Below are 20,355 nucleotides of genomic sequence, written 5' to 3'. Positions count from 1 at the left end.
GGGAGTGCAGAGTAGGGAGTGCAGAGTAGGGAGTGCAGAGTAGGGAGTGCAGAGTAGGGAGTGCGCAGAGTAGGGAGTGCGCAGAGTAGGGAGTGCGCAGAGTAGGGAGTGCGCAGAGTAGGGAGTGCGCAGAGTAGGGAGTGCGCAGAGTAGGGAGTGCGCAGAGTAGGGAGTGCGCAGAGTAGGGAGTGCGCAGAGTAGGGAGTGCGCAGAGTAGGGAGTGCGCAGAGTAGGGAGTGCGCAGAGTAGGGAGTGCGCAGAGTAGGGAGTGCGCAGAGTAGGGAGTGCGCAGAGCAGGGAGTGCGCAGAGCAGGGAGTGCGCAGAGCAGGGAGTGCGCGTGCAGAGTGGTGTGTGCTGTTGAGTGCAGAGTGCTGTGTATTGGCAATGTAAATGACAATGCCATGTATTTGTGATTTAAAGAAAAAAAAAGAAATGTCATGAGCAATGCCAATAGCTCTACCTTTAATGATGCCGAGACCATTGCATTGCAAATGCTTGTTCCTATTGTTTCCGAAACTTCATGTAGAAACGGACTTTTTTCTCATAGTGTTTTTATGGCTTTTTCTTTGGAGTGTTAATCGTTTCCTGTGATTGTTTTGCGACTGGAATTAGCTGGAAGTAGCTGAAAATTAGGCAAAAGAGACCTCTGCTTTAGTGTATCCATGCTGGTGCCCAAGTGTACATTCCGACCTTTCTTCCTTCTTAAGGAACCATTTTTTTTTTTAAGTTGTACAAGACTTTTTATAAATAACGGGATAGCACCTCGGAGAGTCTATTTAAAGATCCCGGCTCCACATTATGAACACTGCTTTATTAATTCATGGCAGCCTGAGAAGAGCAAAGCATCAGGATATAAAACTGTTGTTACAGGCAAGTAACTTTTTCCTTCTAGGAATTTGTTTAAAAAAATGTTATATGCAGCAGACTCTGGGCTTTGCAGCAGGTCATGGTATAGTTGGCAAGTTTCAGGTTTTGTGCTGCCTTTCCGAAGTTATCCCCTGATTAAGAAAGGATGGAAAGATTGGTTTAAACCCACATATTTGATGCATTGAAAGTGGAAGCTAGCACTTGAGTACCTTTTTCTGTAGATCACGGCGTCCTGAATTTCCGAGTAATATATTCGCCCTGATCAAATTACAGCCACTCCTCATGAAACTCATTAGAATTACTTCAGGCTATAAATGAGAAAAAAATGAGAATTACATTTTTGTTCAGCTTTGAATAAATTATGTGAAGAAGGTAAAACACCTTTTTGTTGATATTTTGTTTGGTTTTCCCAGGTTGTTAACTAAATGACTTTTGTCAGAAATGTAATTACCATATCTATACTTTGATTCAGCAACACTGTACCGCGTTTTTTTTGGCAATAACACCTCCAATCCGTGTCGAAGTTATTTGTGAAATAGATTTGTGATTAACTGATTAGTAGAGCAAATCAGTTTGTAGATGAGTAAGTGCTTAATTTGTGCAGCTGGTTGCATCTGGTGGGCTCCGGAGGGGACTCATTTTTCAAAATCAGACTTTGACTGAGAGCCAGAAAGAAAAGGAGCAGAAATGGGAGAAATAAAAAGGAAGAGAAGATGGCAACAAAATTGCAAAAGCATTAGTGAAAACCTGCAAGAGTGAGCTGAAGAAAGGAGTTGTAGGATGGCAGAAGAAAGAGGCCTGAGGTAGAATCAAGACTAGGCAGTCTTGGTATTTGGCAACCTCAGCAATAGGCATTGCTGGAATGGAAACTTTGGCAAAATGCAATTCTCATCATCCCCCATGCCTCTTTCATCCCCTATTCATTGTTCTAATTTTCATACACCATCAATTTTTACACACCTAATGCACCGACTTTTGGGAGCTCAAATGCTTGTTCTTATGATTTGGTTTCCTATAACATAAAACTTTATAAATAAAATAAATAAATTGTATAAGTCGCTGTGTGATGCATACTCAGACTACACCTTCAAGATGGTGCATCTCAGGTACGCAATTCTTTTATCTTAGTAAAACGTTTCCTAGTGGTTATGAGAATTTAGGATGTCTTGTTTGAGACAAAAGTTTAACACAAATTAGATTAGGGCATTTGCCTCCACTAGAGGTGAGTGGGCCCGGATATAATCTACTTTATAGCACTATGCTTTAAATATTATGCCAAGGAGCAGTTTAAATCTTAGAACATATTTGTTTCCATTTGAAATAATTGCAGCAGTTATAATTTTTAAAAATATTAATATGGCATTTCATTTTCATTTTCCAATCTTTATTTCGACCATTTGGTCATAAAAGATACACATACAATAAAATCACATGAACTCTGTCAAAATTGATAAAACATCAATACATGATTTTAAAATCAACACAGACAATAAAAGCAGTTATTAAGAATTGAAGCAAATCTAAAGTCTAGCATTTTTTAGATGGCGATTACGCGTGTACCAAACATTCGTAAAGAATTTGGATAGTGCAAAAACGGTTGGGCCGGAAACATCGGATTTTAAAATCCTGTACATAGGTGTGTATTCCCTGCCACCCAAATTCTTAATCAGGGGAAGCAGCCAATGCTTTCTGGCTGCCTTGTAGGCTGGGCAGAAAAAGACCACGTGCAAGTCATTTTCCTCCTTATCATCGCAAAGAGGACAGTGCTTGGTGGAAGGGACTTGTGACCAGGTGCTTGAAAAGGACCGAAAAGGCAATGTACCGTATCTCCGCTGGAGAAATAACTTTCTGGTAAGTATAGGATATATGGGATCGAAAGCCTTCTCAAATCTGTAGAGATCCTTGGTTTGCAGGAATATGGAAGAAAGGGACCCCTCTGTCTGGGTAGCTAAGGCCCTTGCCCTTTTGTGTTCATGATACAGATTCGCCAAGGATCTCTTGGAGATTCTTGGTGCTACATTTGCCGGTTCAGTCCACAATTCCGGGAGCCCCAGATCGGTGCAAATTGACTGGATGTTTTGGACCCAGGGAATACTAAGCGCCTTGGGGTGATTTAGTAGTTCGACCAGTTCCGCCCTATAATCGGCGAGATCATCGCCGCTCCTTAGCCTGCGCCAGAAGGCAATGGGTCTTAAACTTATCTCGTCGGCAAGTGGCCGTAGCCCTAAATCAAGCCTCAGAGGAAGGAGTGGAGTGCTAGGGGGAAGTGCGGTTATTTGTCTTATAAACCTATTTTCTGTGGAAGACAGGTTCCGGCATGGGATGTGGCCCCATAATTCAGCCCCATACAAGATCGCCCCCCTGGCCTGGGCCTTATATATCTGAATTAGGGCCCCCAGTGGGCGGTAGGACGAGCCGGTCATCATCCGGGATATACCCCCTGTAGTTTGTATTAATTTAAGGTTGGCCCTGCTCTGATGGGGCCCCAAGGTCATAGTTTCGTTGAGCGTCACGCCGAGATATTCAAACGTGGCTACTCTTTCCAGCCGCACTGCTCCCAGTTGGGGATTCGGGCGCTGTTTGGGGCTCGGATTCAATACCATGTATTTGGTTTTTGTGGCATTGATTTCCAACCCTCTATCCTGACAGAAGGCCACAAAGGCATTGAGTATCCTTTGAATGCCCATGGGTGTTTTAGATAGCAACAGTGTGTCATCCGCAAACATTATTGCGGGCACCCTGTTGCCATTTAGTTTGGGAGCATCTGTATAGTCGGTGGCGTTAAGATGGGCGATTACCCCGTTGACGAAGAGGCAAAACAGGGTCGGCATTTGTGTAGCGCTTACTGCCATTATGTGAGGCGCTAAAGCCCTTGTCCACCTGGTTGTATACTACATCGTGTGGATGTGTGGTTGGAGAGCGTTGTCTAGGTTTTGAGTCTGTATGGGAACTGTTGTCATTGATGACCGTCGAGGTGTGGTTATTGTGTAGTGGGATGTAGTGCTTAATAGTGTGATGAATCAGGAAGTGTGAAAGATCGATGCACATTCATAGTGTGAAGCCTACCAGACAGTACAGCTTCTGGTTGCACAGACATCTTGGGGACATGCCCAAAGATTACCTAAGAATACTTTCTGCCATTGTTTGGTCACTCAGATTTGCTTGCTTTCTATTCACTGGCTATACTTTTATTGGTCTGTGCTTCTGATCATTGTCACTCCCGTGAAGCGTAGCCTGTTTACCATCTCTGTCACTGGCTCCTTTTATATTTCCACAAGTGCTTGCTTTTCTGGAACATTTTTTTTCTTTTTTGAAAAGCTTTTCCTAAAGAGTTGATGTATTTTCTGCAGTCTTCCTGGTATACTTCTCTATCCACTTACAACTCTCCAATACTTTTTCTGCCCAGTGTTCTACCCTACCCCGCCCCTGCTGGCCTTTGCTTTTCCCCACCTCCTGACCTCCGTAGCAGTTTCCTTTCCCCACCCTCTGTGCCTGTTGTGCTTTTGCCCCCACAGATTGCTCCCTATGAATACATTCTCTACCGTGTCCTCCTCCCAACCCAGCCTTGCTCAATATTTGTTCGCGTCCTGGTTTTTGTTACAGAGCCTGCCCTTCTCTGTGTTGCTTTGTCCTCTACCTACTTCCTACCCCAACCTGCTCCCCATTTCTCTTTTTTTTTTTAAGCGCTTTGCACAACATTTTTAAAACACTTTTATCGCTGCTTTATCATTTATCAATCTATCTCAGGTTGGTAAATAAAAAGAAAAACACTCTTGTCTCGTTTTGTAGGTGCAATGAAAGAGGTGGTATGCACACCGTGCTTCACACATTATAATCCATTTTAGGCAGTCCATTTTCTACAAACTTTACGAATTGCATTCGGAAGCTGGGCAGTGCTTAGCCCTGAATGCACTCAATAAATACCGACATGTGGGTAGCACTTGGTGCACGCTCCACTCCCAGACGCACTGCGTTTAATGGATACCAAATCCAACCTGTTTTTTAACCATTTGTCCTTGCTAAGAATTTGTCCAATATTATTCAAGAATGTTTGCCAAAATTTCTTCTTATCGCTTGTCCGATCCACATATGTAACGTACTGCAATTTGGAAGCTTCTCATATTAACTTGCGCCCATCCGGACTTCTTCAGAAAATACGATCCAAATACACTAGTAGTTCAGAGCAGCATATCTTTATTTAAAAACCCAATGCCTTTCGGGCTCCTGTCCAGCCCTTCGTCAGGGGTTACTGTAAATTGACAATTGCAAATAATGCGTAGTTTTTAGATAGTCCCAACATCTAGTACAATAACAACTTGTGCATATATCATTTTGTCCTTAAGCAGTCTATATTTATTAAATAATGACAATTGAATTAAATGAAATCATGTGCTAAATCTCCAAAACTCTATTATTCATAATCATCACCCTCCCAAAAGCATAATTAAAATTAACTGAATTCACGGAAAATGACTTTAGAATGAACATGTAACATCCCGCTTTCCCTCTCACATCGTTAGCATTATTTCTCTTTCCTTTCCTTCGCACAATACACGCTTTTATATCTCTCTCCTAACGGGTACAAACACCGCTTACATGTGCACTTGCCTTCTTAGTATTTCAAAACTTCATGTTACATACATCCCCCTAAATCATCCAAAGTCTGGATATACCTGCTTACTCAGTCATCTCTTTCTCCGCACGGTATCCGCTACAGGCAATGGTTTGTCTCCCGTGTGAGCACTCTCACTTTTAAACCGTTCATGCTCCACCCGCTTTCCGCATCAACAAATTTATCACCTGACCCCTTAAAAACTGCTATGTGAACTGCATTACCCATACTGCACCGAGATGCACATTGGGTAATCGGTACTAACATAAACTACATGCATGTACACAAAATGTAACAGGTTATAATATCTGACCAAACCAAAACCAATTTATGCGTTTTGTAGGTGTGCATATGCATGTTGTCGCATGCCTATAAAATGGCACAGCAGCCACGTCGTATTGCTTTTTCTTTTTTTAGGTCTCGGCTAGACAGCGCATGCACTGCCTGTTAGAGACATGTTTTCACAGGGAAACAACCTTTACAACTCATGCTTTTCAACGCATGCTTTTACCCCTATGCCATTACAGCGAAATGGCTTGCTGTAGGGGCTGTAAAGTGTTGGATTTAACTCCAACACCTTCCCTGCTGTTGCACAGACTGGAGTTGGAATAGTAAATTATACTATTCCAAACTCCAGCACACCCCAGACATCAAGTCGTTGTAAAAACTTGCGTTGTAACGGCATGCAGGGTAAAAACATGCGTTGTAACGTCATAACACCATTTTCACACATACAGTGGGCCTACAGCCCACCCATATTTTTTTCATTGGCTTACTTCTGCATCGTTCTCACTCCCGTTGTTCCTGTTTGTCAATCCATACCTACGTCACATCCTCTTTTTGTGTTTGGTCCTCCCCCAGAACATGGACCAAGTACTTGTGTCCATGCGCTACTCCCGTTTTTTGGAGCTATTTTAGTTTGTGTTTTAGCACTCAACATGAGTGCCTGTGTATTCCCCTCTGCCCCACTTCATTTTTTGTCCAACCCTACCTGTGGATTCCCTGTTTTGTAAACACCCCTCCCTACCCGAGCCCCCACTGCCCCTCACCCCCCCGCCCACCATCGCTCATGTTTCTTTGTGTGCACGTTCAGCATACATCAAAACATTGAGAGCACCTTGGGGTTGTATATGATCATATCAGAGACAGCAGTGTTCTGAGCTGGGCACGGACAGTGAGACGTGGTGTTAAGGTTACTGTGCGCTTTATAGATTTGTGACCATCTGAAGCCCAATGAAGAAAGTTGCATAACTTAATTTTTTACCACCCAGACAAACTCTTCATTACAATTTCAGGACTCTCACCCTGTAAGCTACACATGTTAAAATCAGTCCTTTGCTAGAGAAGGATCTACTAGTTCATAAAAAGTTATTAAGAAAAAACATACAGATCAAGAGGAATATAAGGAGAGCACAAAACAGACAGTTCTATTTGTCATATGGATACATATCAGGGAACCTGAATTGTAGAAACCACTCCAGGACACATATGAATGTTGTTATCTATGGAGTAAGCTCAATCCCGTGATTATGTCAGACGCCCAGTTTAACATAATCAAGGGATTGAGCTTACTCCATAGATAGCAAAATTGTTGGGGGTGGGGGGTGTTATTCTGGTCACAAGATGGCTTCTTTGTTTACAGCAGTGAACAGCTGCTCCTAAATTGCTTTCGTGTTTTACCCACTGCCCCCCTCCCTCTACCCAAGGTGTGCCATTTCAATCAAAGCTTCCAAACCTGGAACCGGGGAACTATGTTAGAGTCATGGCGTAGGATCAACATGCTGTGATTCTGGACACATCACTTAATATTCCTATGCCTTTAAACCATTAAAATTAGCAACGCCAATAGTTCTCGTATTGCAGTGACCAATTAACTTTGTCAATGCTTGTTATTTTTTTAGACATTCTGCACAGCAACTGCAGTGCAGTACAGCATTGCTAAAAATCTTTGGGAAATCCTATAGATCTCAAAGGCAAGACCTATGCACCACTGCATTCTATGCCACTCCACTGTATGCCACTGCACTGTACCCTGCACCACTCCACTGTATGCCACTCTACTCTGAAACAATATACTCTACGCAACTGCACTCTGCACCACTCACTCTAAGCCACTGCAGTCTATGCACCACTCCAAGGCACTTCACTCCACTGCACGCTACTCTGCACCACTCTATAACACTCTACTCCACACTGCCACTTTACGCCATACCACTCTACAACACTCTACTCTGTACCACTCTACTTTCAATCACTGCACGCTACGCCATCATACTCTACACCAATCTACTCTACCCACTCTCGTCTACCCCACTATATTCTGCAAGACTATGCTCTACGTCGAAGCACTATATGTCCTTCTACTCTATGCCACTCTAATCTACTCTGCACCACTGTAATCTATGCCACTGCTCTCTACACCACTCTAATCTGCACCACAGCTCTACGCCAATGCACTCTATGCCTCTCTACACCACTGCACTCCGACGCATTGTTCTACAACACTGCACTACAACACTGCACTCTCTGCCACTAAACTCTACACCACTTTACTTGCCAACACTGCACTCTATGCTACTCCAGTCTACTGTGCACCACTCTAAGCCAGTTTACTGCACTCTATGCCAATACACTCTGCCATTGTACTCTGCATCACTACACTCTAAGCATCTGCACCCTATGCCAGTCTACTCAGCAGCACTTCACGCTACTGCACTCTACTCTGCACCACTCTATGCCACTCCACGACACTACTCCACACTGCCACTCTACACAACTCTCTATGCAACTTTACTCCATTCTCTGCAACTCACTACATCCTGCTCCACTCCACGACACTCTACAACACTCTTTGCCACTCCACTTTACGACACTCCACGCCACTCCCCTCTATGCAACTATCTTTAAGCCATGCTGGACAACAGCCACACTAATGTACAACATCGCTGAACACATTGGCAAAACCAATAGCTCTTGCATAGGCCAGACCTATTGGCTTTGTCAATGCTTGTGTTTTTATGCAGTTGTGATTCGCTGCAGGGGTCTGACCTTCAGCTAGGACATGAATGGAAACGGGCAGGAGCAGCCAACTCCTGGTGTACATGGCCTGCAGCCCTGCAAAGCAAGACTTCGTTTAAGGGCTACGTTTCAGCGGATTGCCATGCGGGAACCGTAGATCAGTTAGTTTATGTGTTTATGTTTAAGTATTTGTTGAGCATTAGAGATTTGAGGTCCTGTTTGAGGCAGGAGAAGGAGGGGTTCCAGCTGCGATCGTTGGGGAGCGAACTCCAGATCTTACGAACATTTCCTGAGACAGAACACGCTTGGGACGATGTCTTCTTCAGATTAGGAGGAATGAGAAGAAGAGAGTTGGAGCTTCACAGAGCCCGGTTTCTTCCTGCTCTTGAAAGTTTGGTTTCTAGGTGTTAGTGGGTTTTAGTGAGAAGAGCTTTTTATTTTGTGTATTAAGCGGCTTATATCCATATATGTTGCTGTCTATTCTAATGTATTTTATATAGCCTGTCTGGCTATTTCTAAGCTCTGTAAATGGCAGTTGTTAACATTAACTAATGTAATGGAACTCGTTGTACCAACCAGTTTTGGGTTGCTAGTATTCTGGTTTAAGGAAGAACTGGCTTCACAGTTTGTGCTGGACTCTTCATGTTGGAGCTGGCACAAGACTGATTGCCATATAACTGGGTCTAATCTGAGGTGGCATAGTGGGCAATGCAATTCGATGGCCTGGGATGTGGCCTTAAGTAATTACCAGTGGCTGATATTAATTCAAGTTATTGTCCTTGTGTGCTTCTTCCCACCAGCCTGTTTTCCATTGCTCCTCGTGGTCCTTAAAGTCATGTTTTTTTCAGTCTTTTTGGAGTCCAGTAGCTGCCATTTGCTGCCGGACCACTTTGTTTTTGTTTAATTAAAAACAAAATAGCAATTGGAAGTAAGCAATTTCTTTTTTATTTGACTCTCTAAGTGGCATCTACCATCCTGAAAGGGTAAATAAAAAACAATAATTGAAAGGACACTTGTGCCATTCTGTAGTTAGGCACATACCTGGTGGCCCATGTTCGCATACTCATCACACATGCATGTGCATACAGAATGATGTGGCCAAAAGCAGCATCACGACCTGCTAGTTCATTTAATCACGTCTTTTTATACTGATCCTGCACAGCCTTATTGTTTTTAAAGATTTCAGTAACTCGCACACTCCCCTTTAATATTAAAACATTTATTTTATTATTTAAGGATTCGTGTCTGCTCCCCCATTCCCGAAATACTTCCTTCCAATTCTAGTTGCAGCTGCAGAAGGGAGTTGTTCCCAACAAGAGAATTCCTTTTCCCAGAGGACGGTACCATTTTGGGAGCCAGGGGTATCCATAGCCTAATTCAAAGGGTGTGCCACATTCAGAATGTGACGGTCCTTGGACAAACGGGTCTGGGACGTAAATTGGACCGCACGGAAGGCCAGACTGAGGCATGGAAAGATCTGAGTGTTTTGCTGTAGGTCGCTATTTATTGATTGCTGGAACATTCCCCTCCTCTGAGGTCACTCCTCAGCTGCACCTCCTGTGTTCACGCGTTTGGTATGTCGGAGTGAAGGGCCTTTGTTAACGGGAATTTACACAGCTGCTGCCTGACTTCACTCTGACCGAGCGCGGTTGGCATTGCCTCGCCTTTGGAACAGTGGCACCTCTGTGTGGGAGCTTTTTCTGCGTTGACGGTTTAGGAACCGAATACCTCCATTTTGAAACCAATTTCTAAATATGAACCTCTAAGGCGTCGTTGGAAAGGTGTAGCGTTGACTCGATTTCTCACATAAGGCCAATTCACTCTGTTCTCCTCGTTCCCCTTTTTGTCTAACCATATGTTCGTCCCTTGCATTGCTTAAATTATGCAGGCGAAGCACTCACACGATGCCACGATGAACTCCCAGTTCCTCCACTAGTTTTATGACTTAAAAGAATGAAACTGCCACTTCCACCCTTTTCATTGGGGAGCTGATAGTTTGAGCTGGGGAGTGCGTCATGCACTGTTTAAAATGCGTATGTTGTGAAACAGTATGTTTCTAGCCCCATCCTCTTTTCTATGGACATTTTTCTGGAGGGACAGCACTTTTTTGGGTTGTTAGTATCCATCTGCCAAATCCTGTACCAGATACCGTCCTACTGCATTAAATAATAGTCATAAAGTGTATGCTTGGGTAACGGTTATTTTACGCAAGGAACAAATGAGCACTTGTCTACTTGGAGGATGGCTACTTTTCACCCAAAGAGAGAATGACACCAGATGGGGGATATAGTTCCTGTCACATCTGCGGACTTCTAGTCAGCAAGGAAGGGTTGCAACTTCTGCCATCACAAGTCATGACATTTATAGGTGTTTGTCTGCATCAATACGGGGCATGTTTTCTGATCTACGAACGAAGGAGTAAATCGATCTCATCTGTCCATTTTGCTTGCAAAGGTCTTACATGATGATAGGGACTGGTTCCATCTTTTTTTTCCTTTTCCAAAGCGACTGTTCATTACCCAGATATGACCTGAAACCCACAGCCTGTCATCTAGTGACAAAAGAGATCCAGATGTTGCTAAGCAAGTGTCTAGAGTCTAGTTATATATTGGTGGTGTCTTTCTGCCACTACCCCGCCCACCTAAGAGTTTACAAAATAGATACCTGCTTGAAGAGTTTGGAAGGCAGCATTAGGGGCACAGTAAGGCTAGGAAGCGTGCTTCTTTAAAAAGGCCACCTGATGCTCTATCTGAAAGGTTTAACAGTGGACTGTGGTCTAGTGTCTGTCTTCTTCTTAATCCGTGGACCTGGCTCTGTTAATGTGCACCAACAGTAAATGAGGCAAAAAGGAGCCAACTCTGCTAAGGGGCAGTGGGGTTGTGTGGGGGGGGGGGGGGGTATCCAACGTTGGCAGATGTGGTGCAAGCCTTTGCAGTTGAGTGAAAGACCATCTTCTGTTTCCAGTCTGCTAAGTAAGAACAGGTATGTGCGATAGTCAATACTTATTCTTTACAAACTCAGTGATTTCTCAGGCTCATTCAAATGCTTTTATTCATGCATTGTCATAATATCTTATTTTTGTCACGAGGGGGAATGTTTGTCCGTAAATATTTTGCCCAAAGATAGCAATTAACATGACTTATCTGATATTCAAATGGCCCATATGCCTTTTATAATGGCTTCCCTGAACTTTCCTCTTCTGAGATCATTGCATAAAATGCTATAACAGGGCACAGGTGATTCTAATTGCTCACTTGAGCCCCCTAGGTCTTTGTTTACATTTTCACAAGGATCCCCCTGTCCTTTCTTGAGAGCTCTCCCCACTTGGGTCTCCATGGGGCTTGCTACTATTTTTGCAACATCTTTACCTGATTGTATGATGCTTGAACTGATAGGGCTACAAAAGCTGCATTACTCTTGGGAGGTTTCACGACCAGTAAGGAGTTGTGACATCCTTCTGCAAAAGCTGCCAAAAATCACCACAGAAGTCATTATGCAAAATGGTGTGCAAGGGAAGGTCTTCACCGCCCCTGTACCTCTGATAACTTTTCTTTAACCGATTGAGTTGTGAATGGTCTCTTCTATACAACTTTGTATAATCATTGGGTGGGAAATCTAACTTTCTGTGAACCTCAAAAAGAAGTGTGTGCAGTTAAAGCTACGTATTGTAAATTTCTGTCACTCCCCTGTGCCTTTCTGGAATCCTCACTTTATTGTAATTGCGAAGTTTCTTTTTCCAACCACTTTTTACTGCGTGTTTAACCATTCTCTGTTTCCAGCTGCAGTATCGTCTGGCTTCTTAGGAGGGGAGGGGTCGGTAATGCCCAAGTACTACGGATTAACTCTTACACTCATTTAATCTTGGCCCAGTGTTTGATTTGAGCCATTGGTTGCAGGTAGGACCACCAGCTTTTATTTTAGGGGACCAACATTTACTTTATCTCAACAGACCGTGACCCACAGCAATATGAGAAAAACACAAACGGGGAAAGAAGAAGGAATATAGACTGAACACAGTGAATAATAAAGAAAGCAGAGAGGAAAAAGCATCTGAAAATTTGAGATAAAGGGGCAGGCAGTGACTTTTGGTGGATGAAAAAGGCGTGAGGTGGAATGAAGGCTATGCAGCCTGAGCATTCTGCACCACACATTAAATACCACCATCTGCAGGCTTCTGAACAAAAATGTGGACCCCAGCAATTATCTATATCTATACTACTATTATAAAGGAAGAACTTTGAGGCGGGTAAACTCCTGAACCACAACGCCAATCCACACACCCGATACATTGTTGTAATCCTCAGGGTGTGCAGATGGACATAGGCTATATAAATTAAAAGTAAATACGTTATTTAAACAATATAAGAAAAAAAAAAGTAGTCCCTTCAAAGTAGCGCCGGCCGCGACGTACGTGCTTACATCAGGAGCGGCGTACACGAGCGCGAGGAGCGGCGGAGATCAGCGCGGGGAGGGGCGGCGGAGATCAGCGCGGGGAGGAGCAGTGACGAGGAGCGGCGATCAGCGCCGGGAGGAGCAGTGACAAGCGGAGGAGCAGCAGACATGAGCGGGGGACAGGCGGTGAGGATCGGTGGTGGGGAGGAGCGGCGGATGAGGTAGGGCGCCAAGTAAGCAGTGAGCAAAGCAAACGTGAGGGAGGAGTGGCGGCGGAGAGGAGTGGTGAGCGAGCCACAGGTACCAAACGGAAAAAGAAACGTGTGCAGGTTACAAAAGCGTACAAAGTGGAGCGGTCAGCTGAAAGCTAAAATGACAATCGGGAGAAGGTACCAAACGCATTACAGGAGGAACAAGTGACGTGGGCAGTGACGTGGGCAGGTTACAAAAGCGTACAAAGTAAACATAGAGGCATAATACTGCACGTCAGGGCAGGCGGGGGCCCTGAGCCATGATTGCTTCCGGACAACGTCGGGACGGGCTGCTAGTTATTTTTATAAATTATGCATTGTTCTGACCCCTATAGTAAAAGATGAGGCATACTACAGATGATTGAAATGTCATTATCACTCACTCATCATTGATTTCAATTCCACTAAATATACCCACTCGTTCTTGCAATGTTCTTTTGTGACACTTGTGTGTATATATTTCTACGTAAAATTGTTCTTATATTCTTAGAATTGTTCTTGGATGAAGGACAACTGCCTTAAGTGAAAAACGGGCACACAGAGGTACTGATTTTCGGAAACAAAAGCTCCTCATGGGATGCATCCTGGTGGCTCTCGGAACTCTGATTTACTTCTACTCCCACTGAACAAGCTAGGAGCCTAGGCATCATTCTGGACAACAAGCTAACCATGACGATTCAGGTCAACTCAGTTTCCTCTGCCTGCTTCTTCATTCTCCCCATGCTTTTGTAAGATATTCAAATGGCTACCCCTAAGCTCAAGATGCCCCATCTCCCACACCCTAGTCTTCAGCCGACTGAGCTATGACAAGGCGCTCTATTCAGGGATTACAGTTCTCCTCCTGCGACTACTACAAACCATACAGTACGTTGTAGACAGACTCTTCCTGGATCGCCCTACGCAAAACTGTGTCACCCCCCACTTCAGGGAACTCCACTGGCTCCCTGTACAGAAAAGATGCCAGTTGAAGATCATGACCCATGCATACAAGGCCCTACTTAATTGTGAACCACCGCCTGAACTTCCATCAGCCCACTAGACACCCCCGCTCCGCGTCCCGCTCTCTAACCCTCACCCCCGCATCCGACGTAACCGATACATAGGTCGCTCATTCTCCTTATGTAGCATCAAAGACAGACCTCCCCATCTCTTCCAGCGTTCCGAAAGTCCCTGAAGAACTGGCTGTTTAGCTAATAGACTGGACACAGTGAGTGCTTGGTTACCCTCATGGGCGACAGATAGCTCTCTACAAATCTACTGATTTATTGGTTGAGTGTAATAATGCTCAAGTACCTTAACTTTTCTGATTAAATCCAGATGTTAATGCCTGATTCTCACAAAATAAAAATTGATGGACAGAATGCAGAACAATGTCATACATTCATCCTTGTACAATGATCTGGGACTAAATCCATAGTTTTGTCTGCTCCCCATGCCGTTCCAGATTGAACCCAGCCATATGCAAATCAGTCTTGACCCTGAACCCAGTGGGATCAGTCCAGCCGAACTGCCAGGCCATGTCCTCCCTGGACTGGAAACAAGCATCCTAGGACCGGTTTCGGGGATTCACCCCTCATCAGCCAGGATAGCTTGGCTCCAGTGGCCTGGAGAGCACGGGACCCACGTCTGGGCATACCCGTCAGGCATACCAGTCAGCAGAGAATAAAATATCTGTTCTCTTCAGAACTGTTTTTTGTATCCGTTTCACAGAAACCAGCATTCCCTAGATGGTCATGGTCTGCTGTTTGATGGTTGCCAGAGTATTCTCATTTATTGGAGCAGGAGAAAAACGTTTTCAAAGACCGGGGTAGTTAATGGTGGTTTTTCCTTCTTGAACGGGGCACAATCCTTCTACCAGTATAAGCCGTTTGTGTAGGCTGAGCAGTATTCTTGTGATGTGGACGTTTTAGGCCAAGGTCATTCTGTTCGGGAGTGACTAGCTTCCTGGGTCAGGTTTTTAGTAGGAATCTACCTGGTTGATTGACATTTTCAATGCTGCTTCATAGACTCCTCCATGCAGGTTTGCACATATCTCTCAGTTGTTTGTAGAATGTTCATGGTCAGTGTTTTTGGCACAAGCTTCCTGAATTCGGTCTCTTAGAGTTCTTGAAGTAAATCATGTGGTTGTCAGTCATTCGGTATCCGGTAATATCTTGAGCCCCTCCCTCCTGCATCTTCATAGAACAAGAAAAGAACCGAGGACTAAGTGCTTATGATAGGGTAGTAAAGAGAGAGCTAGAAGGTGGTTTGGGCTCGTGTTGCCGAATTCAAATGTAGCTTTTAAAAAATATAGGTGTTGTGTTTCTACAGAGGTTCGTTTTGTGAAGACGCCTCTTTTTCACTTTGTGTGGTAAGGACTGCACTTACATTTCAAGGACCGTGAAGAAATAGTGGTTATGGTGTAATGAAGATTACCAGTAATTATTCCCAGATATGTAATACTTTGGAAAGGCTATAGAAGCCAGTTTCATGTCTTTAAATCACAAAAGTTGAATAAAATGGCCATGCCCACTGAGGCCTGCTTCTGAGCTGTGTTTCACCCACAAACATGGGTTCACACAGTGCAAAAAGTGAGGGCAGAGAGTTTGAGTTACAGACTACGATCTCCAATCCTCCAGTTTTTTTTACCTCTACTCAGTCCACTATGTAAATGTCTACTAGTGGGATTATGTCTGAGATAATTTTGAATCATGCCACATTTGTGTCTTCAAGTGTAGGATTGTGAAATAAGTGACTGAGAACGCTTTATGAATACATAGCATGATTGAATTTCCTTTCGCCTGGTGGCCACAGTCCGGGACCAGAAACAAAAGCATAATCTAGATTTTAAACCTGCTCTTTGATTGTACTAATCAGCTGGATAAGATATGACCATTATTGAAAGGAATGTCAGTGCGTGTTTTTGTCCAAATTGCCGAACTCCAGATGGTTGCTTTATTCCTTACACCTTCGTGCTTTACAACCAAGGGCATATTACAACACCGTATTCGGAGACTAAAACCTGAAGGTGGGTTAAGGGTTGTTATGCACTGTTGATTAAAAAAAAAACAGCTTCAGTTTCCTCACTCATGAGTATTTCTCATATATCCAATTACTTGATATTTTTGGGATTGAATAAAGGATCTATAAATAAAATTGCAGCGTTTGAGGGCTCATCCTTAATAAAAAAAAAAGGAGGAGAAAACAAGACTTGTTTGACAAGAATTTGAATTAAGAGTGATTACAGCTATAAACTAATTAAGAAACACGTGAATACAAATTAGGACACAAGTTGCCCTCCTGTTTTTGAAAACTCTTGTGTAAAGATTTAGTTCTGCAAGTAGTCGAAACTCAGAGTGGGCACCAGATCAAAGGAAAAGGTGGGACTTTGGCCAGTGCACTCCACGGAACACTACTGCTTATCTTGTGAGTAACTGTTATGCACTGTTGCCAACTCATATAACTAATAAGAATTTGAGAATTCTGAATCAATTTATAATGTAGGTACCCGGAAAAAAAATATTTTTAAGTCTCTAGGATTTGAAACCCTAAAACGTTTCTTGGTAGATTCCTTGCCTTTTCAGTAGTAGGCATAAAGGTCACACTGGGACTCTTAAACTTGTGTCTCCTCCACATCACCTTACACTTTGCCACCACCACACTCCCCTTCTCAGTTGTCCCAGTGTCACAGACTCATTTGAACCTGTTGGATTTGTTCTCAGATGTATCTGATCTAAGTTAAAACACTATATTCTCCTAGGTGCTGGCAGAGTTGATATAGGCAGTGGGAGTGCAGTGGGATCAAACTCCTCTTGTTCGTACGTTTTTGACCCGAGCAGATGTTCTGAAAGGCTTTTTTTAAATTTAAAATAACATCCGATTTAATGGTGTGTTTCAAATCTTTCTGGTAATTAATGCATGTAGGAGGTAGCATATTAATGTAGCTAAGATGCGTATAACCGGAGCTTCCATCTTTCATGCTTTTGTTGACACTGAACACTGTCAATCTCCATCTTTCCCAACATGTAAATATTTGTTGTGGAGAGCTGCATGGCCAACTAGGTATCACATACGATTTATTTGTAGTTCTGGACAAATCTTTAATATTTGCTAGCAATGTTGTGAAACTTGATGGAAGCAATGAAGATTCTTGACTTTGCCTGAAGCAAAATTTGAGACGTAGACTCTTTTCCACGGCACTTTTACCTGCTAGATGATGTCCCCACCCAGAAATGGGAGGATATCTGAATGGGGAGTCTGTCTAGAACTGTGCACCGACAGGACAAGGTTGACTACTGAGTGAGGGGCAAGGTACCTGCTACAGTGAGCACCAGCCCCTCAATCACTGCCACTCAGCAGCCAAGCAAGCATAAGCAGCTTTCCACCACTGGAAATCCGATTTCTGTGGGATAGGACTTCTGATTCAGCATTGCATGGCTCCTGAGCCACGCCGGTTTACGGGCACCTGCCTGCAACAACCTGTAATGGGAAACTGAATTTTAATCCTTCAAAGGTGGATCAAGTAAGTGCCACCTAGTTTGGAAATAAAACATTATTTACATGCCAAGAGACCATTCATCTTGATTTGTACCCCGCAAGAAATATGATTGATATATACATCACACCCTAATTTTGCTTTCTTGTTTGTCACCTGCAGGGCAGTATCTGGACAGCCTTCTTCACGGCACAGCGATGAAGTCGAACTCTGACCCGAAAAAGCAAGCGGACGGAGTGACAGTGGCACCCGAAGACCGTGAACCCTTCCTCCTGTGCCACTGTTCAGTCTACTGCCCTGACAATGCCATCAATAGCACCTGCAAGTAAGCATTGGCAGCATAAGAAACCAGTAGCACATTATATTTGCATTATTCCCATATACTGTATAAATAACGTTGACGAATTACTCTTCCTTGTGTTAATGTTGTCGAATGGCACTTCGAAGGTACAAGAGCAGTACATACAAAGTCATTCACAAACTCACGTGATCAATCATTAATGCCCATCGGGCATGCCCACCACACCAACTGAACACAGCGGGTATGTATGTCTCGAATCCACACATTTTGCACAGCATCACATTAATGTTTGAGTTCGTTTTAGGAGGCTGTTTTTCATTACAATAGACATGCAAATTCACGTACTCCTCCCTTATGACTTTTTTGTTTTGTAGTAGCGGTAATATAACTTTATTAAAGTTCTTGTATGACAGCAAAGAAAATAGTTTTGTAGATATTCAACTGTTCACTGCAATTCTTGTTCATTATTAATATGTTAAATCGTTTGGGGGGAGGGTGCTGCCGGGCGGGGGTCACACACACTGTGACAGAACCCAATTCTTGGTGTGGCACCTACCTATCAGATGGTTTCACCCAAGGACCACCAAATTAGAGGCAGCTATTTTGAAACTGATAGGTTTGTGCCTAAAGCATATATATGTAGGTTTCTAGGGAAAAGAAATCCCAAAATCCAATGTTACTTTTTAGGTATTGTATTTATTCGTTATCATAAATAAAACTGACCAAAAGAGCACTTGTATTTATGATAACGATTAAATACAGAATACAATACCTAAAACGTAATATTGATTATGGGATTTCCTTTACCCAGGAACATAAATATATACTCTGGCACAAACCTATCACAATTTCAAAATATTGTTAAATAACATGGATGTAGTGTTTACGGTTCATTCTCTCGGATAGACCCAGTTTCTCAGCACAGTTCAAACAATAAAGGTGTTATTGCTCTTGTATGACAGATATCGAGAAAACGTTTGTATTATATGTATCTCCAAAGGAGAGAACAAAAAAAGTAATTATATCAATCCGCGAGCTCCTTAAGGAGAAATTTGTACATGTCTGTGACTTTGCAGGAGGGAAGAAGAGAAGGCTAGAGAAGACTGCCACAGAGTTTTGTGGAGTCTTTACTTTGGCAGGTGATTCTGAGGGGAGGCCTGGAATAGATGACTTAATTCCAGGTTTTTTGTTTATCCCTTAATCAACCAATATATTTTCTCTAGAGTGCGGTATTCCAAATCTGCTACAATAGGTTAGTATTCGGTGAGGTCTGCCTTCCCCCGTGGAAAGGGAACCACATATTTACAAATTGGATATCCTGGTCTGCAGTTTCTGTATTATCTGTTTATAGGATGCTAGTATGTACATTTCTATAAACCACTCTTCATGCTTTGGTGTTGAGGTGTTCTATAGTGTCTTAGGATGCATATTTATTGGGAAACTAGTGACAATGACAAACTGTTGGCGAGATAATTGGTATGACGACTCTATCATGCCTTATGGCCGGTCTTTTAGATATGTTAAGTGGTTCATTTATAGATTTGTTAAGTTTACCCTATGCTGACCTCCAGTATGAACTCAGGGCTGTGGGATCCTATAATAGATATACCATATTACAGTAATCTTCTTGACATCGCAAGCATTTTGAATTCCCCGTAAGACCAGCGTCTTTCAGTTTTAATGTTGTCCACTACCAGTTTTGGAGTATCTTAAAAGGATTCTGCTTTGAGCTTCTAGAGTGCGAGCGCCATGTTTCCGAGTATCTGTGACACCTATTCACCATATTTAGGTTTGAGATAGGCCTGCAATCTGTACCTTAGTGATTGAGTATGTATGATCTAGTACTAGGTTATATACGTCACACATTGCCCCCATGTATGTTCCTCGCTTCTTCAAATATTTTACTAGAGAGGAATTTGGGAATTTTCACGTGTATGGGCAAGAAGTTTAAATTGTGGCAAGAAAAAGGAGGAGAAAAAACCTTTACCTCCAAGTTGCTGTAGGTAAGAACGATTTCCAGTGATTATTTACATCTCCTCTTCCCGGTCCCTTTATGTAGAAGTTTATCCCATATTAACACACTGGCAAATTCACTGGTTGAAAATGCATAGGCCAGCTTCAAGTAATCTTTTACCTATTTCAGTTTTCCCATTTGTCTGAAAATGAAGTTAGTTACTACAGAACTTGAAATACTCCTGAATTAGATTGAGTGTGACTTCGCTCTAAATAGGATGGAGTGATTGTTGTTTGACTGCACTCACCGACCTTCTGCTTTGAATATGTTGTCCTATTAGCAGTCCAGAAAAAACAGCACCATGTTCATGAAACTGCCCTTGGTGCTCTCACTGTTCACTAGTTTAACATGGTCAAGTTATCCTACAGTTTTTGGTGCTCTATCCATTCGTGGGAGGAGCAAGTGTTTTGCGTCCCACTGGCTCC

At 43.1% G+C, this 20,355-nt stretch overlaps 1 protein-coding gene across 1 annotated transcript in view; it reads left to right on the top strand.

Annotated features, from left to right (window-relative positions):
* The window catches only part of BMPR1A (bone morphogenetic protein receptor type 1A), a 556,231-nt gene that overhangs the window by 406,180 nt on the left and 129,696 nt on the right, over nt 1-20,355 (top strand). Inside the window, exon 4 of the mRNA XM_086922023.1 lies at nt 17,778-17,940. Coding sequence (XP_086778149.1) covers nt 17,778-17,940 — 163 coding nt within the window. The remainder of the gene's footprint in view (nt 1-17,777; nt 17,941-20,355) is intronic.

This window comes from Lissotriton vulgaris, chromosome 5, assembly GCF_964263255.1.
Source record: "Lissotriton vulgaris chromosome 5, aLisVul1.2, whole genome shotgun sequence".
Taxonomy (NCBI): domain Eukaryota; kingdom Metazoa; phylum Chordata; class Amphibia; order Caudata; family Salamandridae; genus Lissotriton; species Lissotriton vulgaris.
This window is presented reverse-complemented; position numbering and strand designations above follow the sequence as displayed.